Source organism: Crotalus tigris, unplaced genomic scaffold (genome assembly GCF_016545835.1).
Source record: "Crotalus tigris isolate CLP2741 ecotype Arizona unplaced genomic scaffold, ASM1654583v1 scf7180000024119.3904262, whole genome shotgun sequence".
In the NCBI taxonomy this organism is placed as follows: domain Eukaryota; kingdom Metazoa; phylum Chordata; class Lepidosauria; order Squamata; family Viperidae; genus Crotalus; species Crotalus tigris.
The window spans coordinates 1,001,328-1,020,996 of record NW_024100396.1 but is presented as its reverse complement, the minus strand read 5'-3'; the positions used below and the strand labels follow the sequence as shown (position 1 = coordinate 1,020,996).

Sequence of the window (19,669 nt, the reverse complement as noted above, 5' to 3'; positions counted from 1 at the left end):
TTCAAAGCAATTGTGACTGGTCCTTGCACTTAAATGACTGTCACAACATCCTCATGGTCATGTGATCAGTGGGCTGGCTGGGGAATTCTGGGAATTGAAATCCACAAATCTTCAAGTTACCAAAGTTGATTAACATTGACCTGGAGGAAAAACAAATAGCCAAGTTGCTCCTGACTTCAGATTGGCCAGATTGGAATCCTGCATCCAGTTTGGGTCACCACGATATAAAAAAGATGTTGAGACTCTAGAGAAGAGCAACAAAGATGATCAGGGACTGGAGCCTAAATCACATAAGGAACGGTTGCTGGATTTAGGAATGTCTAGTTTAATGAAGAGAAGGACAAGGGGGGACATGATAGCAGTGTTCCAATATCAGGGGCTGCCACAAAGAAGAGGGAGTCAAGCTATTCTCCAAAGCACTTGAAATCAGGACAAGAAGCAACAGATGGAAACTGATCAAGGAGAGAAGCAACCTAGAACTAAGGAGAAACTTCCTGACAGTTAGAACAATTAACCAGTGGAACAACCTGCCTCCAGAAGCGGTGAATGCTCCAACACTGGAGGTTTTTAAGAAGAGACCGGACAGCCATTTGTCAGACTGGACAGGTTCTCAAGAGGCAATTCATGCCAAGATGGTTTCAGATTAAAAGAGAGACGGGAATGAAAATGAGTGCAGCCGCAAACACATCATTAACTCAGAAGCAAAGTGTGAAGAAGAGAACCAGACCTGAACAGAAGTGTGAACAAAGGAAAGGAAGTGGGTGGGCGAAGATAGAAAAAGATAGAGGTGAGCTTTAAGATCGTTGAGAGAAGCATTCAGACAGGCCCATACCTCAGCTTTCCTGGCTCTTCAACCTTTACACCTACAGCATTTGGAGGGACGCTGTCCTCTTTCCAAACCTTCTCCCTTCATCCTTTAATTCTCCCTCAGATTCTTCAGGTCATCGTCCCAGAAAAGAACCATTCTACAAGAAGATTCAGGTAAGGATGGAAATACCCCTGGTTTCCTCTCGCTTTTTCAGAGGAGGCCTAGAAAAAAAAACCCTGAGCACAAGGGAATATTATTTTTTAAACAAATTTTATTGGTTTTCCAGTTTTACATTTAAGTATTTGGAAAGCAGCATGGTGACTGGGTAATCAGTGGTTCAATAACAAAATCTTTAGTACATATTTCAGGTTACATCATCAAAAATTCCTTCTCTATTTCCCTTAACATTTGCTATATCAGATTTAGGCTAGTAAATTTCCAATTATAACAAACTTAGTTAAAACATTTATCAATATATATATTTGCTTATACATATCCGTGTCCTGTTTTTAATTTTACCTAATTTTTAATTACAATATTCCAATTTAACCTTTAATGTCCATAGTATTTAAGTTTCGGGTAATCCAAATTTCCTTTATTTCACTACATAAAAGTTATCGTATCTAAAATACACATATTACTTACTTAAATATATCCTTATCTTATTTCAAAAATATTTTCTATTTCTCATCCTAATACATCATCACTTACTAATAGAGTGTCCTTTATTGTCTCAAGTCCATCATCTACATTATCTGGGCTAAACAATAGTTTGAAGGTAATTCCTAATAGTTTTCATTTTCCTTATCAATCTAAATCCTAAATATTAAGCCAATTAATCCCTTATTTTTTATCCTTTAACAACAATATTTAAATCCAATAATCATATTTCCCTTCATCTAAAAATCTCCGAGCACAAGGGAATAATTTGAACCTTGAGAGTTACTAACAAATAATTCTGCCCAACTCTAACACATTCATCTCAACTGCAGAGGGCAAGTAGCAGTCAGGAGAAACTTCTCTTTGACAGTATTCTAGGAGCTATAATACTCCACCTATGTGGCACACGTGGTCCTATGATCAGATCTTTTTCAGTGGTTTTATATTTTTGGAGGATGGGTCTCCCCTTGGAAACAGGAGCCTATTCTGTGATGCTGTGATGACTCCAGGAACAAGCCACACAAAACCAAATTCTCATGGAGTCTTCATTTAAGCTCCTTACAAAGGAGGAAATCCGCCTCTCGTTGGGGATCCTTCAAGTTAGTATTTCTCACACGGAGCTAAAGATACAGTTTCCATCGTTCATTAGCTCTGCATCTCGGTCTGCTGAGGGTTGATGGAATGTGGGAGAAAGGACCTCAAAAAGTTATTGCAACCGTCCTTCCTGTTTCTTCTCTTTCCTCCCTGGGAGCGTAAGATATAAATCGATAACACAGCGCAACGTGTCAAGGATCACATCCAAATCACTGGTCCACTTCCTTGATTGCGGCCGAAGTAACGAGCTGAAATAATTAAAATCTAGGGCAAGATGATTGCTCCCATTCCAAAATTAATGAGGACAAAAAGTTAAAGAAACCCTGCTATAGATCATTATCTGTCTTGAAAAAAATAAAGAGGGGTTTCGGAAGAAAGCCCGGCCCTTCCCTTCTTCTAAACCCACACGTTCAAGTTCTCAGCTTTTGCTGAGGTTACCGAGACCTTTGAGTGTGTAAAAAGGGTGCAGGAAGTGGCTCGAAGTGAAGTCTATGGATGACTCTGCAAAAGGCTGCAGGTGACCACTAAATTTAACCCACATCTCACTACCTTTTGGAGCAAGAATGTTAATTGTTGCCTTTATGCTTTGCAGCTGCTGATCTTTCTGAAACTCTCCTGAAAGGGGGCACTTCTATAATAGGCTTCCTGGGGAAGTAGAATTCTCTTCCCTATCATTGTGTCAAATACCGTACTGGGAAAGAAAAGAGGAATTATTATTAAGGTTGGACTGGAAGACCTCCAAAGGTCCCTTCCAATTCTGTTATTCTGGTTATAAATTAAGAGGAAACTATTGTTTCCAAGGGTCCTATTCCTGTCCTATCTGGAAGAAACACAATGGGGCATCCAGGGAAGGAAAAAGAGATAATAATAATAATAATAAAGTTGGAAGGGACCTTGGAGGTCATCAAGTCCAACCCCCTGCTCAGGCAGGAACCCTACACCATTTCAGACAAATGGCTGGCCAGTCTCTTCTTAAAAACCTCCAGTGTTGGAGCGTTCACCGCTTCTGGAGGCAGGTTGTTCCACTGGTTAATAGTTCTAACTGTCAGGAAGTTTCTCCTTGGTTCTAGGTTGCTTCTCTCCTTGATTTGTTTCCATTTATTGCTTCTTGTCCTGCCTTCAGGCGCCTTGGAGAATAGCTTGACTCCCTCTTCTTTGTGGCAGTCCCTGAGATATTGGAACACTGCTATTGTGTCCCCCCTCGTCCTTCTCTTCGTTAAACTAGACATACCCAATTCCAGCAACCGTTCCTTATATGTTTTAGCCTCCAGTCCCCTAATCATCTTTGTTGCTCTTCTCTGTACTCTTTCCAGAGTCTCAGCATCTTTTTTACATTGTGTTGACCAAAACTGGATGCAGTATTCCAAGTGTGGCCTTACCAAGGCCTTGTAAAGTGGTATTAATACTTCATGTGATCTGGATTCTATCCGTCTGTTAATGCAGCCCAGCACTGTGTTGGCTTTTTTGGCAGCTGCAGCACACGGCTGGCTCATATTTAAGTGATTGTCCACTAGGACTCCGAGGTCCCTCTCACAGTTACTACTATTGAGCAAGGTACCCCCTATACTATACCTGTACATTTGGTTTTTCTTGCCTAAATGTAGAACCTTACTTTTTTCACCATTAAATTCCATTTCGTTAGATAGAGCCCAGTGTTCAAGTCTGTCCAGGTCCTCCTGTATCTTAAGCCTGTCTTCTGGAGTGTACTCTTGTACAGGGCTTTTTTTCTTATAGAACGCCCAGAACAGAGTTCCGCCACCTTTTTGGGATGGAACCTTGTAGGGTAGGCAAAGCGAGTTGTATGACGTGTGTGAGTTCCGGCACCTTTTTTTTTTTTTTTTTTATAAAAAAAATGAAAATGGAAGAAAGATGTCAATCAGCCTTATAAATGTAAGGACCCACCCCACTTTGCATCTTAAGAAGACAGAACTCTTGGAATAATTCTTCCAACAGGCATCCTTTATTAAGAGAAAATGGTTGCAGGCGTTCTAGACAGGACTTGGGGTCCAAGCTCTCCCATTCAAGGTTTTAAGGGGTTCCCCAGTAGCCCCACCCAATCACCCCCTTCTTCCAGTGACAGTCTCAGGCATTACATTCCCACCCCCTTTTCCTTACTGCCGGCTGGATGGAGACTTCAGACAGGAGTACATGAAAGGTAATAGCCCCATTGTTATGGTTAGTCCTTTTGGTGCTATCCACATCCAGTCCCTTTGAAGTGTACTGAAGGAAGTGAGGGCCATAAAGTCCCTTTGTTCACCCCCTTCCCTTCATTGTATGACAGAATCCATAGAAGGCAGAAATGGGTTTTTTTTATAGTTGATAATTAGAGATGAAATATAATTGGATTCTGACACTCATACTGTCTGAACTTCCTCTCCCTCCTCCCCATTTCATGCAGTCTCCAAATGCAGGGTGGAAATTCTGTTCACTTTTTTTATAGCTCCCAAAACAGTATTGGCTCAAGCCTGTTGGATTTGCAATTGGATTTGCAAGCAAAATAGTGGATTTTCAGCTGTATGACCTCTTTTTCATTGTTTCACCATGCAAAGTACAACTGAGGGATAAGGGAGTACAATCTCTCTCTCTCGCTCGCTCTCTCTCCTCTCTCTCTCTTTCCCCTCTCTCTCTTTCTTTCTCTCTCTCTCCCTCCTTCTCTCTCTCTTTCTCTTTCTCTCTTTCTCTCTCTCTCTCTTTCCTCTTCCTCTTTCTCTCTCTCTTTCCTATCTCTCTCTCTTTCTCTCTCTCTCCCTCCTTCTCTCTCTCTTTCTCTTTCTCTCTTTCTCTCTCTCTCTCTTTCCTCTTCCTCTTTCTCTCTCTCTTTCCTATCTCTCTCTCTTTCTCTCTCTCTCCCTCCTTCTCTCTCTCTCTCTCTCTCTTTCCTCTCTTTCTCTCCCCCCCTCCTCTCTCTCTCTCCTCTCTCTCTTTCTCTCTCTCTTTCCTCTCCCTCTTTCTTTCTCTCTCTTTCCTATATCTCTCTCTCTTTTTCTTTCTCTCTCTCCCTCCCTCCTTCTCTCTTTCTCTCTCTCTTTCTCTCTTTCCTCTTTCTCTCCCTCCCCTCCTCTCTCCTCTCCCTGTCTTTCTCTCTCTCTTTCCTTTCCCTCTCTCTCTTTCTCTCTCTCTTTCTCTCTCTCTTTCCTATCTCTCCCTCTCTCTCTTTCTCTCCCTCTCTCTCTTTCTCTCACTCCCCCCTCCCTCTCTCCCTCCCTCCTTCTCTCCCTCTCTTTCCTCTCTCTTTCTCTCCCTCCCTCCCTCCCCCTCTCTCTCTCCCTTCTCGCTCTCTCTCTTTCCTCTCCCTCTCTCTCTTTCCTCTCTTTCCTCTCTCTCCCTCTCTTTCTCTCCCTCTTTCTCTTTCTCTCTCTTTCTCTCCCTCCTCTCTCTCTCCCTCCCTCCTTCTCTCCCTCTCTCTCTCTCTCTCTCTCTCTCTCTTCCAATAATGAGTCAGCTTGCATGACATTCTAGTGATGTGATCAGAAATGATGCCGCCATAATCAGAATTTGAAAGGCTTCACCCACTCAAACTTTTTCTGCTATTTTTGGAGGGAAGCTGTCTTTTTTTTTTTTTTTTCTTTATAGGCATTTGTTTCTATTTCTATCTTTCAAGGGGAAAGGGGCAATCAACTTCCTGGTAAACTGTTTAGAATATAATTAGGCTAACCAAGGCAGGAATTTAAACTCAGCCAATCTTGGGACTGTTTGAGGGTTGTAACTAGCCTCCTCTGGATCTAGTAGTAGAAATTGTTTGAATGTGTCTCTAAAATCAAACAGCAAGTGTAATAGTTTATATACCACCCTGTAGCACTTTACAGCACTTTCTGGGAAGTTTACAATTGCATATTGCCCCAACAATCTGGATCCTCATTTTACCCAGGATGGAAGAATGGAAGGCTGAGTCAACCTTGAGGCCTGTCAGGGTCAAACTCCAGCCTGTGGGCAGAGTTTGCCTGCCTTATTGCACTTTAACCACTGTGCCGCCAGGGCAAAACAAAACGCTCAAGAATTTCCTGGCTCCTGCTCACTTCAATGACTTCACCACTCTCTCCTACACCAACAGACCAATAAAGAGTGAAACACGCACACAAACACACTCATACAGTTCTTCTGATGCTGTTCCATTTCATCCCCTGGGGATCAATTGTCTCCCTTTAATCTGTTTTTCTTCTAGGGTTTGTAAAAGTTGAATACCAAGAAAAGTGACGGTTGAAACGCTTTTGTCCCTGCATCAGGATGTTTTGCGGCCGTATCTTCAGCATGCTTATGGCATTCTTGAGCATCAGCTTACTTTTGATGGCGCTCAGCACTGATTACTGGATAGTATCTTTTGGTCCTGCTGGGACAGCCCACAGTGGGCTGTGGCAGTTCTGCATGAACCTTGGAGCATTCAAAAGCCAATGCGAAACTGTAAAGGAGCCCGTTGGTAAGATTTATGGCAGGAAGGCCTTCCATTTTTTTTCTAAGTATTCCCAATAAGAGGCATCAGCAACTGTGTGTATTGTGTATTTGTCAGAGCCAGGGAAATCAAGAGATCCAGGAAGTTCAAATGGATATAAAGATTTATGGCAAGTTTAATTACAAAAACCTGAACTACTAACAGCCAAAGGAAATTGGTCATGGATAAGGGTAGAAGAAATTCAAGGTGGACTAAACTTAGATCTCTTGTGGGTGTGAAGGGACTCATGACTGATGACGCGTTTGACTCCGTCTCTCGGGCTCAACCTGGTCATCTCCTACATCAGTGTTTCCCAAAGTTGACAATTTTAAGGCATGTGGACTTCAACTCCCAGAATTCCACAGCCAGCATTGCTGGCTGTGGAATTCTGGGAGTTAAAGTCCACATGCCTTAAAATTGTCAAGTTTGGGAAACACTGTCCTACATCATTGCGTGCATGAAATAATGTATCCCTTATGTAAGACATTTTTACTTTGCTTCTCCTCCACAAATAAGTGAAAACATCACTTTATGGAAAGCCACAATTCATTGCATCTTAAAACACACCCCGATTTCAAAAATAGCAAGGATGCCGATAACATTCGGCAGGGCAGACAGCCTAGCTTCATGTTCTTGTACTGATTGCATTCATATACTGCCAGATTAATGGCAGATTCGAAGTGATTTACAAAACTCTCAACACTACAAACATAAACAAAATTAAAACATCCATGGTGAATGAAAAATAGAAACAATTTCTAATCAGGATTAGAAAAATGCACTAACACTGAAAACAGCAATGGGGAGAGACTTCTGGAACGTTAGAAGGAATGGACTTAAGGAAAGTCTTACTTCTAAGAAAGGCTAGTCCATAAGGCCAGGCTGAAAAATACCGCCTTCTGGCTACTGTTCTCCTATTTGGCAGAAATAGGTATAACCCAAGGCTTCCTGCAGGAAGAATGTAGTATGGTCAAGCCAAATCAGGTGGGAGAAGAGAGTCCTAGGCACCAAGTCGAGGTGGCGCAGCAGTCAGAGTGCAGTACTGCAGGCCACTTTAGCTGACTGTGTTCAGCAGGTCAGTGGTTCAAATCTCACCAGCTCAAGGTTGACTTAGCCTTCCATCCTTCCGGGGTAGGTAAAATGAGGACCCAGATTGTTGGGGGCAATGTAAATATATATATACATTGCTTACTGGTGTACACCGCTTAGAGAGTGCTTGCACTTAAAGTGGTATATAAGTCTCATAAATAAATAAATAAATAAACAAACCATATAGAATTTTATAGACCAGAACCAGCACTCTTGAACTGCAATGAGAAATCTCCTGGTAATCCTGGTAATCTCCTGTCCAGTCATGTCTGACTCTGGGGCGCATTGTTCATCTCTGTTTCTTAGCCAACAGAGCCAGCGTTGTCCAAAGACAATTCTATGGTCATGTGGCCAGCAACTCTTGTTTTTGGGTTACCAGTCTTCAAACTCAGGCCCACATGGAGTGTACGGCAGTACTCTAGTGGCAAAGCGATAAGGCCACGTGCCCATGTTGACGGCTCCCTTTCTGGAGGATAGTTAGAAAGTTTTCTGAACAAAGAGTGAGGATGCTCTGATATATTGAAAGGCAGTTTGGCGTTAAGGTGTAGGCCTAGAAACCGGGAGACAATGAGTTCAATAGGATAGAATCTTTATTGTCATTGTGTAACCCACAGTGAAATTAAGTGCACACTACACATAAGTAAAAACCACAAATAAGAACATACATTATATACACACATCCTTCGCATTCTATTCACCATTGCGTTGCCTCTAACATTGCACTAATATCTAGTCCCACATTAGGGATAAAAGCTGGCAAGGTGACTTTGGGTCAATCACTCTCTCTCTCAACCAAACCTACCTTCCAAGATTGTTGTTGTGGGGGAAATCGAAGGGGGAAGGCGTATTATGCATGGTCACCACCTTGAGTTACTAATAAAGTAATAAAGGCATGATAAAAATCTAGTAAGCAAACAAAACAAGTATTACTGCAATAAGGATTAAAAATAGACATAACCTTCTGCATCTACAACTTTGCTTGCAGGCTACATCACAGCTACCCGTGCGTTTCTGATTTTGGCTTCCCTGACAGCTCTGGCATTACACTTCTTTCTGATTGCCACCTTCGCGCCTTCCATGTTTGGCATCCTGGGAAAGCCTTTGGTTGCTTCCGTGGCTGCCTATGTGGCCGGTAGGTGTTACCAAAGATGAAGAGAAGTCTCCAGTCATGGGGAGGGTGATCTCAAAGAGAATGCAAGATATCTCCTCCTGGGGGGAGGTGGGAATCTGGGGAAGTTCAAAGGTTTTTCCATGAGGCTTCAACTGTCTTCTCAAACAATCAGTGCTCAGTTGGTAACATGGCCCCAAATACGAAACAGCCAGAAGCAATTCTGGAAAGCTGCAACTTAAGAGAAAACCTCCAAACACTAGCTAACTCCTAGAGGATGTTAATAACAGGTTTGGTGGACTTCACCTGCTAAGGTTTTCCAGAGAATGACCTCTCTGGAAAATGTTTTCCCTTAATTCAGAGGTCACCAACCTTTTCATTCTGGTGGCCCGGAGGGAAAGGGAACAGCTGGGAAACTTCTATGCGCACGCACACACGCATGCAAACAGGGCCGCACCCACCTGCGTGGCGCTAATGCTATTTGCACAAGCGCTAGTAGCCGCCGCAGCTGCTACCACCTGTGTGCATGTGCAAATGGGCCACGCAACCCGTACAGCACTAGGTGCACATGTGTTAGCTGATGCCTCTAGCCCCGCGCACATGAACAAATGGGCTGCACAACCTGCATGCATGATAGTGGCACTGTTTGCGTGGTGCACAAGCACTAGCCATGCTGTTAGCCTTGTGCACATATGCAACTAGGTCCACAGGGGCTAGTGCGAGTGGGGGTGAATGTGCATGCACTAGCCCGCCTATCCTGTGGCCCGATGGCCAGTAGGCCACAGCCCATAGGTTGGGGACCCTTGCCTTAATCCATCAGACCAAACTGCTGTCCAAAGTGAGCAAACAAAGAATATCTGTTGTAGATCCCAAAAGGGAAAGGGCCACAGGAAATAAAGAATCTTTGCCTGATATAGGTAGTCCTTGACTTACGGCCACATTTGGGATTAACTGATGCAGTGATTGAGTCATGGCTTTTTGCCATGATTATTAATCAAATCATATGATTGTTAAGTGAATTCAGCTCCCCCACCGCCAAATTGACTTTGCTTGTTGGACCCTGGCTGGGAAGCTCTCAGATGGTGATCATGTGACACCCCCCCAGGATGCCACAACCATCGTAAATAAATGCCACTTGCCAAGTGCCTAAATTGTGATCATGTGACAATGGGGACACTGCAATGGTTGTGTGAGGACCGAGGTTGCTTTTTTTTCAAAGCCGCTGTAACTTTGAACAGTCATTAAAGAATGGTCGTAAATCAAGAACTACTTGTATCTCCTTTAGGATATTTACCTGATGAAGGTGAAACTGGTTTCACAAACATGATTTATCCCTTTCAAAAATCTTCAGGCGCTGAAAATGAAAGCAGACATACAAAAGAGCTTTCAGAGAATGGTGATTACAATCCCACGGTTACGTTCATATAATACATTTAATCAGGGAAGGGCTAGAAATGCATCTGCACAACTTTCTAGGCTTACTTAGTTGAAAACTCGGTTTTCTATGGCTTAGCATGTTGTATAAACTCAGCAGTAGTTATATTTGCAGCCCACTGGGTTAGTCCATGATTCAGCGGTGTATGCAAACTCAGGAAATGGGTTGAGTCAGGCTAAGGGTGACATGTGAATGCAGCCAAGGTGTGAATTCAGGGCCTTAAAACAGTTTGCATTCACAGGAGCAAACATTTCCTGCACAATGTACCCTATGTGCAAACCAAAGAGGGAGTAAAAATTTCATGGGTGAATCTGCACAGAGCTGCGTTAACCAGCACTGATCTTCTCTCTGCTTTTTGAAAGGACTCTTTACTCTAATAGCCCTCACTGTGTATACAGCCGAAACATGGAAGGAGAAGCCACCATCTCAAATCCAGGTCTCCTTTGCATGGTCTTTCTACTCTGGATGGATTGCTTTCCCCCTGTTTCTCTTGGCTGGTGAGTCTACAGCAGCGTTTCTGAAACTCTGACACTTTAATCCATAGACTGGTGCTTCTCAAGTCTGACCAATTTTAAGAGGCCTGGGCTTCCCTTCCCAGCCTGATGGGTGGGGAATTCTGGTTGTTGAAGCCCACACAACTTAAAAGCGGCCACTGTTATGTTTGGTGCTCGGCGAGGCATCGACGAGGCAGCAGGTGAACAAACAACTCTTTATTTAAGGATTAAACAGAAGCCTGAATAACTGCCGCTCCACCCCTATTTATACACTCAGCAACTAGATGGCGGCCAATAGGATTCAAGTATTAGTTCCCACCTTTAACACAAGTAATTAGCATGTAGACAGAAAGTCTGGCTCTTAACTGACAGAGTCTTATGACCATTTTTTGACATTTACAAGTAATTCACCTCAATACATTACAGCCACATTTGAGAAGCACTAGTCTATGTTATTATACTATCCAACCTCCAACAATTCTGGACGGTTCACAGATGATAATATTCAGAGTCATAAAATAATCCAAAGATTTTTTTTTAAAAAAAAGCAATATATTATCGCAGCAGTCCCCAACCTTTTTCACACCAGGGACTGGCTTCCGGAAAAGATCATTTTTCTACGGACTTGGTGAGGGTGGAGGGGGATGGTTTTGTGTGCTACCTAGATCCTGTACACAGGCAGATGCAACTTTCTTCACTTCTGTGGCCCATTTCCTAACAGGTCGCAGATCAGTACTGATCTGCCGCTTGAGGGTTGGGGACCCCTGTATTATAGAACAAATACAGGGAACAGAGGATATTTTTAAACATTTAGTTGGTTTGAGCTCGCATAGAAAATGCCCCTTTCCATTAATCCAATGGATTCCTGCCTTAGAAAAGCACATAATCAAGAGACTAAGCAGGGGTAGGCAACCTTGGCTCTTTTATGACTCGTGGACTTCAACTCCCAGAATTCCTGAGCCAGCCATGCTGAGGGGAAAGGGAGAGGTTTCCATGCTGAGCCATGCTGGCTCAGGAATTCTGGGAGTTGAAGTCCACGAGTCATAAAAGAGCCAAGTTTTAAGACCCCTGGTTTAAATATTTAAATATTTTTCCTCACAGTCACATGATCAAAATGCAGGCATTTGGGCAGGGGTAGGCAACCTTGGCTCTTTTATGACTGGTGGACTTCAACTCCCAGAATTCCTGAGCCAGCCATGATGAGGCGAAAGGGAGAGGTTTCCATGCTGAGCCACGCTGGCTCAGGAATTCTGGGAGTTGAAGTCCATGAGTCATAAAAGAGGCAAGGTTGCCTACCCCTGGACTAGAGCATTTACATAAGACCAGAAGCATTTCTCTTCAGAAAGAAATGGCACTCTCCAGCCATTTTTATTTTTTTAAAAAAAACCCTTTTTGCATTCAGTGGAAAGGAAGAATAATATATTTATAAGATACCTGGTTATTTTTGCACATGCTCAACCCAACACAGCCTTAGACGAACAGTTGTTCATAAACAATTACGCCTGAGCAATCTAAGATTGGTTTTAGCACCTCAAGCTCACCTTCTTGGTCCTTTACTTGCTCTTGTTCTCTCACCTTGCAGGCGCTTTCAACCACGTTGCCTCCTTGAACGCTCCATCTGCTAGCTATGAAAGGATATGAAAGTCCCGGTCAACAAAAGAGCAAGCACAATTGTACAGAAGCTTTTTTCTTAACAAGAAGGTGCCTCATCCCTACTTCTTCTGGACCAATGCATCTCCCCATCTCCAGTGCACTGCTCAGCTGTACTGTTTTGTTTTGTTTTTGCTCACTTTCCAAAACAATTATCTTGTGGGTGACTAGAAGTAATTTTTATAATTAGTTTGCTTGCCAAGTAAGATGTGTTGGCAAAATTATGATTTCAAGTGGCAAAATTTCCAGTGGTTTTTAAGAGATCCGCTAGGCCAGTGGTGGCGAACCTGTGGCACGCGTGCCAGAGGCGGCACTCAGAGCCCTCTCTGTGGGCACATGCACCATGCCCTGGAGATGGCAACTGTCCCTCTTCAATCAGTTGCCTGCTAACTCGCCGAGGTCACACATGGCTGGATGCATCCCAGCACCCATGTGCTCGCTGGCCTCTGTGTGTGGGGGGCGAGGGTGTCAGGCAGCAGCTGCCCCGGCCCGTGCCTCGCCTTGCCCTGCGACAATGGCACCCCCGCCCTGCCTCACCTTGCCTCACCCCACAGGACAAACCTCCTGCCCACCGTCCCATCCCCCAGAGACCCCCTTGATCTCCCCCAACCCTGCCTGGCCCCCACATACGTCCCTCCCCATGAGCAACATCGAGGTGATCACGCCCACCTTGGCCACACCCACCCAGTCTGCCATGACCACCATAGCCACGCCCACCCAGTGGGCCATGCCCACCTGGCACCTGGCGATAAATAAGTGGGTTTTGGGTTGCAGTTTGGGCACTCGGTCTCTAAAAGGTTTGCCATCACTGCGCTAGGCTCTGTTAATCTGAAAGGATTTATTTCTCCTGATCTTCATCTTTTTAAAAAAGCTACAATTCTCAACCCCCTTTCCTTATGTTGTATTATTACTTTGCCATTTTCTAAAGGTTTTGTATTCTGTTTTTAGGATTGTGCCCCTGGACAACAGCTTCTGTAAAACCTTTCTTTATCGTTGTTTGTTTTGCTGAATTGTGATTCAAAAAACATCCCAAAGATAGACAATATTTTAGAAAAATGCTCAGGTTCTTAGGTAGAACCTAGAATACTGGTTCCCAAAGTATAATCCACAGTAGTCACTCAAATGCAAATTAGGTTACTTTTAGGGGAGAGAGTTATTAATACCATAACTCAAAGGAAAATATTTTGTCCTTCTAAAACTTAACAGGGTGGCGAGACTCTATCTATCTTCTAGGGAATTCTGGGAGTTGAAATCCATGTCTTAGAAGTTGTTAACATTAAGAAACATTGCTTTTAATACCTTGTGAATCCTCTTTAGTATTACAAAAGCTGGATTACTAGTCCTTTTCTTCTGGAATTACCATCCTCTGCTCACTCACTTTTCAAGAAGTATCCAATCACTTCATTTGCAAACTATTCCATTTCAAAGTATTCTGATTTATGTTGTTTTTTTTTAATGAATACAATAGCCATGTTCAGGTTGCCTAAGACTGACTTTTAGATGTTGTTCTGGTATCTTGAATTAAATAATGCCTCTGTACAAGTTCTGCCTTTTATTTTTACCTGTTGGACAACCCATTGCAACAATTAGTATGCAATAAGATAAACTATGGAAGAGTTACCCTTAGAGGCTTAGAATTCCACTTATGAGTCCATGGGAGTAAGCAACAATGAATTGTGTGAGATTTCCTTTTAAGCAAAGATAGGAATACCAGAAGCTTTTTTTCTGATTTAATCATTACCAGCGCAAAGAAGATCTGTATGCAAGTAATAAAGCAATCAGCCCATTACACAAAAATGCACTGGGCTGGAGAAGAAATAGCAATAGCACCTTAGACTTGTTAATTGCGAAGTCCCGTCTGACCCATCACAACCCCATGAACAATGCTCCTCCAGGCTTAGACTTATATACCAGTTATATACCGCTTTATAGCCCTCTCTAAGTGGTTTACAGAGTCCGCATACTCTCTTTTATGCTAATCTGGAGTTGCAGAGTTTTGTAGTCACTTTAGTGCAGCGATTCTCAACCTGTGGGTCAGGACCCATTTGGGGTTGAACGACCATTTTACGGGGGTCGCCAAACAATGCAGTCCGCCATTTTTTCCCCTTTTCCTTAGCTGTGCTACTCTTTATTCTATTGGCTTTTGAAAGTCAATAGAATAGACTCTCTTGAACAGAGTCTAATTCTATTGGCTTTCCAAAGCCAATAGGAATTGTCCAGGCTGTCTCTGCCCTGCTGAGCCCGCCAAAAGTCCCATTCTGCAAACGGTGCTGCAAGTTGTCTGCAGCGAAGGCGAGCTGTCTGGAAGTTTCCACCCCTCCCTGCTGAGCAACTACTAAAAATGTAAGTAAAAGAGGGCCAGGGGTGGGAGGTGGGAGGCCGGCGGGCGCAGGAAGGGTTGCTGCTGCGTGTGAGGCCCAGTGGGTGCCTTACCTCCCTTGGGCTGGGGCAGCTGGTGGCCTAGCCGGTGGTCGGCCTGCGCCGTCTCTGCTGCTTGCCAGCTACGCCTCGGCCGGCGCAGAGGGCGGCACCACCCATGTGCGGCGCTCCTGGGCAGGGAAAGTCCTTGACTTACGACCAGTTGGGTAGTCCTCGACTTACGACCGGTTGGGTAGTCCTCGACTTACGACCAGTTGGGGGTCACGGCATTAAAAAGGTTGAGAACCACTGCCTTAGTGGGCTTCCATAGTGCCCACAGGAAGGATCGAACAAATCCATCTGACAAGAGAAGCACTGCATGTGGGGAAAACCCACCACCATGGTGCATCTTTACACTGCACACACATCCCAAAGGAGTCAGTTTGCAAAGCCATAGGGCAACAGGGCTGTCATTGTGGCAAAACAGCTGGAGCCATGGATGCCCACGCCGGGCTGATGTCCAATGGAAGGAGCATGCTAACTGAGCTTCTTCAGAACTTCCAGAACACTGGGGTTACCATGGAAACCTTCTCCTGCTTTGCTACTATACATGTCTCAAGAAAGCTTCTGATGAAAACTTTGTAATCTAAAAGACACAGTCACTCCGGTGCGGTTGTGGGTGTTATACGGTTCATCCACAAAGACGTATCCCCCCCCCCGAGGTTCGGAAGGAAGCGCCTTTGGTCTCGCTGTTTCCATTGACCCACCATTATGGACCGCTACAAGGAGTCCCTTTTCAAGTGGCCCATCATTGTGTGGTTCAAGAATTTGAAGGCCCATGACTGGGTCCGTCTGGGTGGGATCTTCTTCTCTTGTGTAGCTACTTGCCTGCTGATGATAGCCATCTGCACGGAGTACTGGGTCAAAAGATTTATCCGGGGCATTTTTGTCTTCCGGGGATTATGGATAGACTGCCAGCTAGGGGAATGCTTTCTTCTGAAAGAAATACCATGTAAGGGCTATGGAATCTTCAGAACTTTGAATGCGTCGCCGCTATAAATGTCCAGGTTGCACCACTATTGGTTTGAGCAGGCCGTGTTCAGGGTGTTCCCTGTGCCCCTTCTCCTCTCTGGACCACTCCCCCATCTGCCCTTATTCTTTCACTCAGCAATGGGAAAGGAGCGACGCCACCTTGCCTCAGAGCTAGCAAAAAGAACATGTAGCCAGACAAATGGGCACGACTCCTTCAAGCCAGCCACTCCAGGTTTAATAAATCACTTGAAATCACCTCCCTGGTTTTCTAGGAGGGGTTTGCTGGTGATAAAAAGATGGAAAAATAGTTCCAGAGAAACAGATGGAACTAATCCAACTCATTGTTGGTTTGGACTGAGGGGGCAGGTACATCTCATAAATCAATATACAGGTGATCCTCAACTTACAACTAAAATTGGGACCCAAAGTTCTATCACTAAGTGATGCAGTTAAGTGAGTTGCACCTGATTTTAGTACCTATTTTCCCATAGTTGTTAAGCAAATGACTCGGTTGTTAAGCAAATCAGGCTTCCCCCCATTGACTTTTGCTTGTTGGAAAGGCAAGATTGAAAATCATGTGATCCTGAGACACTATCATAAATACTTGCTAGCTGCCAAGTGCCAGATTTTTCACCATGTGACCATGGGGACGCTATGACTTTTTCAGTGCTGTTGTCATTTTGAATGTTTGTTAAATGAATGGTCGTAAGTTGAGGACTCCTTATAACCTCAGTAAAAGTGTTGGGCCTGGAGCATAGAGATCCAGGCTCATGTTCTCCGTAACTAATGGAGTTTAATGGGCAACATTGGTCTCATCCATCTTTTTCAATCCACTCTACCTTAGAGAATTGTTGTTTCGGGGATATAATTAGGAGAATTGTCCCCTCTCTCCAAAGACACCCACCAGATGGCACAAAATCACAATAAATAAATATATCTGTAAAAAAACAGGAATTAGAAGCAGTCAGATATGGCTGGGGGAGGGGCGGGCAAAAGATAGATGCTTGCCTTGTTCAACGAGATCAGAAGTGGAATCCAATTACCCAGGCTTCCTCCTTTTCAGAACGAGAACTTTTAAACAAAAATTTATGCAGTCACTTGCTTTTTCAACCTGTTGCTAGACTCTGGCATAGAGACACAGCTCCCGCAACCTTCATCTCACACTTATAGTTTACAGCTTCTGGTTCCTCCATTGTTAGACACACTGCATCTGCAACAGGGAGGCCCAAAAACTGCCAGGTTCTGATAAGAAAGAGAGCAGCTAGGACACTGAAATGTGGAAGGTGATCTGACAGCACTGTTCTTTCTTCCTTGGATGAACTCTGAAGAAACAATATCAACGGTACTGTACGTTCTCAAAGTACACCTACTGAATAGATAGGCAGCAGGTACCAACTACTTATAATGCCACTCACGTTCCCATCTGGCAAATCTCTGGGCCCATCTTGCAATTGTTTCGAAGGATACACCTATACCATGGGTAGGCAACCCAAAACACTCAAAGAGCCACTTGGACCCGTTTCCCACCAAAAACAAAACACCGGGAGCCGCAAAACCCTTTTGATATCTAAAATGAAGATAACACTGCATATATCCTTTTTTACCTTTATTATAGGTGTGTGTGTGTGTGTGTGTGTGTCTTAAAACACACACACACACACTAAAAATAAAAGTAAAAATATCACTCCCTGAATATCCATACTATTAAAACAATGATCACCAAGAGAATGCTTTAAGAGAATAAAATTACATACACACACAGGTAAAAAAAGGATATATGCAGTGTTAGAGGTCCCTAGATTGAACCACAAGTGTTAGCAGCAAACTGAGATTACTTCTAAATGAAACAGATGTGGACATCATGGCACAATCCCCATCCTTATATCCTGACCCTTGACACAAGTACATAAATCACAGCTTTAGAGTTATGATCTGCCAAACTACATTTCATCATCTGTATGCCCGGGGGGGGGACTTGAACCTGAGCCCCCTCAGTCGCAGCAACTCTTCACCATACACGTTCTCTTCTGGGAAGCTTTCAGAAGAGCAGCATGAATTATCCAGCATTACCTAAAAACTTCCAAGTAAGATTTCTATTTGGCCTAGAAATCCTCATTTGCAGCATTTCTGCAGACAAGAGGAATTAAATTGATGTTCAGGTTATAAGCTAACGGAATAAAGGTTGTGGGTGCTCCATCACTGGAGGTTTTTAAGAAGAGACTGGGCAACTTTTTGTCTGGAATGGCATAGGGTTTCCCACTTGAGCAGGGGGTTGGACTAGAACAGGGCTTTTCAACCAGTGGTACGGGTACCACCTGTGGTACATTGGCACCTGGCAGGTGGTACGCGACCATCCTAGAAAAGTGGTAGCGGGGGAGGAGAATGAGCTGAACCAGTGGCAGCACCGCACAAGCCTGAGAGAGACATAGCTGGAGCTGCAGGGCTGTCAAGGCTCAGCGGAAGCATCAGGATCAGTGCGAGGCTCCAGCTGGAGCTCAGCTCTGATCCTGGCGCTTCTGCTGAGCCCTGAAGAAGCACCAATCAGCTGGAATGTTGCAGCATCTCCAGGGTCTTATGATTTACATTCAGATGCTTGGCAACTGATTCATATTTATGACGGTCACAGTGTCCCAGGGTCATGTGAAGTGACCAAAACCTGCTGCAACCACTCAGCAGACGGGGGGGGAATAAAAACCAAACACCCCCCACCCAACCTCCACTGCCAATCCTCAACAGAAATGCTTACAACAATGAAAACCTTGGACATGAGGAAGAGTGCCACCGGGTGGGCAGGCACCGGGTGGGCAGGCTCGGCTGTGGATTGGGGGGGACACTTTTTTCAGTGCCGTTGTAACTTTGAACAGTCACTAAGCGAACTGTTGTAAGTCGAGGACTATCTGTACTTTATCACTCTTTTCTGGGTTTTTTTGGGGGGGTCAAGCTTTTGACCCCTTGCTAGGCGACTGGTGGTACTCGAATGTTGCCATATCCTAAAAGTGGTACAATGGGTGAAAAGGTTGAAAAGCCCTGGACTAGATGACCTCCAAGGTCCCTTCCCACTCTGTTATTCTGTTAATCAGGTTGAAAGCTGCAGATCTGCCTGCAGTGATTCTAGAAGACAATCCTAAGCTGACTTTTCACAACGTGCTTCCTCTTTCTTTTTCTCCTAGTTTATATTACCGTCTCTATCATTTGCATGCTGATCTCTACTATAGCTTGCTATGGGGCCGTGATCTTTGGCACACGTTCACTCGCTGCCACTGAGACATCATGGAAGCTCTCCTCCTCTGACCTAGCCATCACGCTGAGTTTCTTTTCAGGTAAGAAAAACAACACCACACAGGCCATTTCATTTCCCAAATGTTCCTTGCAGGAAGATGGAACTGATTTTAAACCAGCTTCGATCTCAAAATAGGAAAGACATACTGCACAAACTCAGACCCTGAAAACTCGATTATGCATTTTCAAATGAGCTACAACACAGTCATACGTAGAGCTTGCTAAGCTGAATTCACATCCTCATCGCATGGTGATGTTTGATCTGGATCCGGATATTGGCAGCTGTTCAAAAACATCTTTTTCTTAAAAAAAAAAAAAAAAAAAAGCATCGAACAAAAAATAAGTGAGGAAGAAAGGAAATGATCCCCCCCCCCCGCAAAGAGCTAAAGGAAAACACTATGAACAGAAGACATGTAATTATGGAGTGCTGGTGGGAGACTAAAAACTGGAAATGGTATTAGCTGGCCAAAAAAGTCGAACCACAATCGTATTTTATCCCAGGATACATTCCTGCAGTTTCCCCTTTCCATGTCCAGTTTTGCTAAGTATGATTATTGTGGCCTTATAATGGAAAAAGTCAAAATCCTGACTATCTAGGGCAGTGGTTCTCAACCTTTTTAATGCCGAGACCCCCAACCGGTCGTAAGTCGAGGACTACTCAACCGGTCGTAAGTCAAGGACTACTCAACTGGTGCAGCACCGTTTGCAGAATGGGACTTTTGGCGGGCTCAGCAGG

The 19,669-nt window shown here is 44.1% G+C and overlaps 1 protein-coding gene across 3 annotated transcripts; it reads left to right on the top strand.

The window, feature by feature from the left end:
* The first annotated feature begins 585 nt into the window (after window positions 1-585).
* LOC120298704 (protein NKG7-like) lies at window positions 586-12,635 on the top strand. 3 transcript variants are annotated; one of them, XM_039322686.1, is made up of 5 exons: window positions 586-981; window positions 6,286-6,476; window positions 8,563-8,709; window positions 10,483-10,617; window positions 12,197-12,635. In XM_039322686.1, exons 2-5 carry the CDS (start codon window positions 6,287-6,289, stop codon window positions 12,253-12,255), a joined length of 531 nt encoding a protein of 176 aa, XP_039178620.1. In that variant the 5' UTR covers window positions 586-981; window position 6,286; the 3' UTR covers window positions 12,256-12,635. The 3 variants fall into 3 exon arrangements, with proteins under 3 accessions (XP_039178620.1, XP_039178621.1, XP_039178619.1); XM_039322687.1 differs by having other exon boundaries at window positions 6,225-6,476; window positions 10,519-10,617; XM_039322685.1 differs by having other exon boundaries at window positions 6,225-6,476.
* The last annotated feature ends 7,034 nt before the right edge of the window (window positions 12,636-19,669 follow it).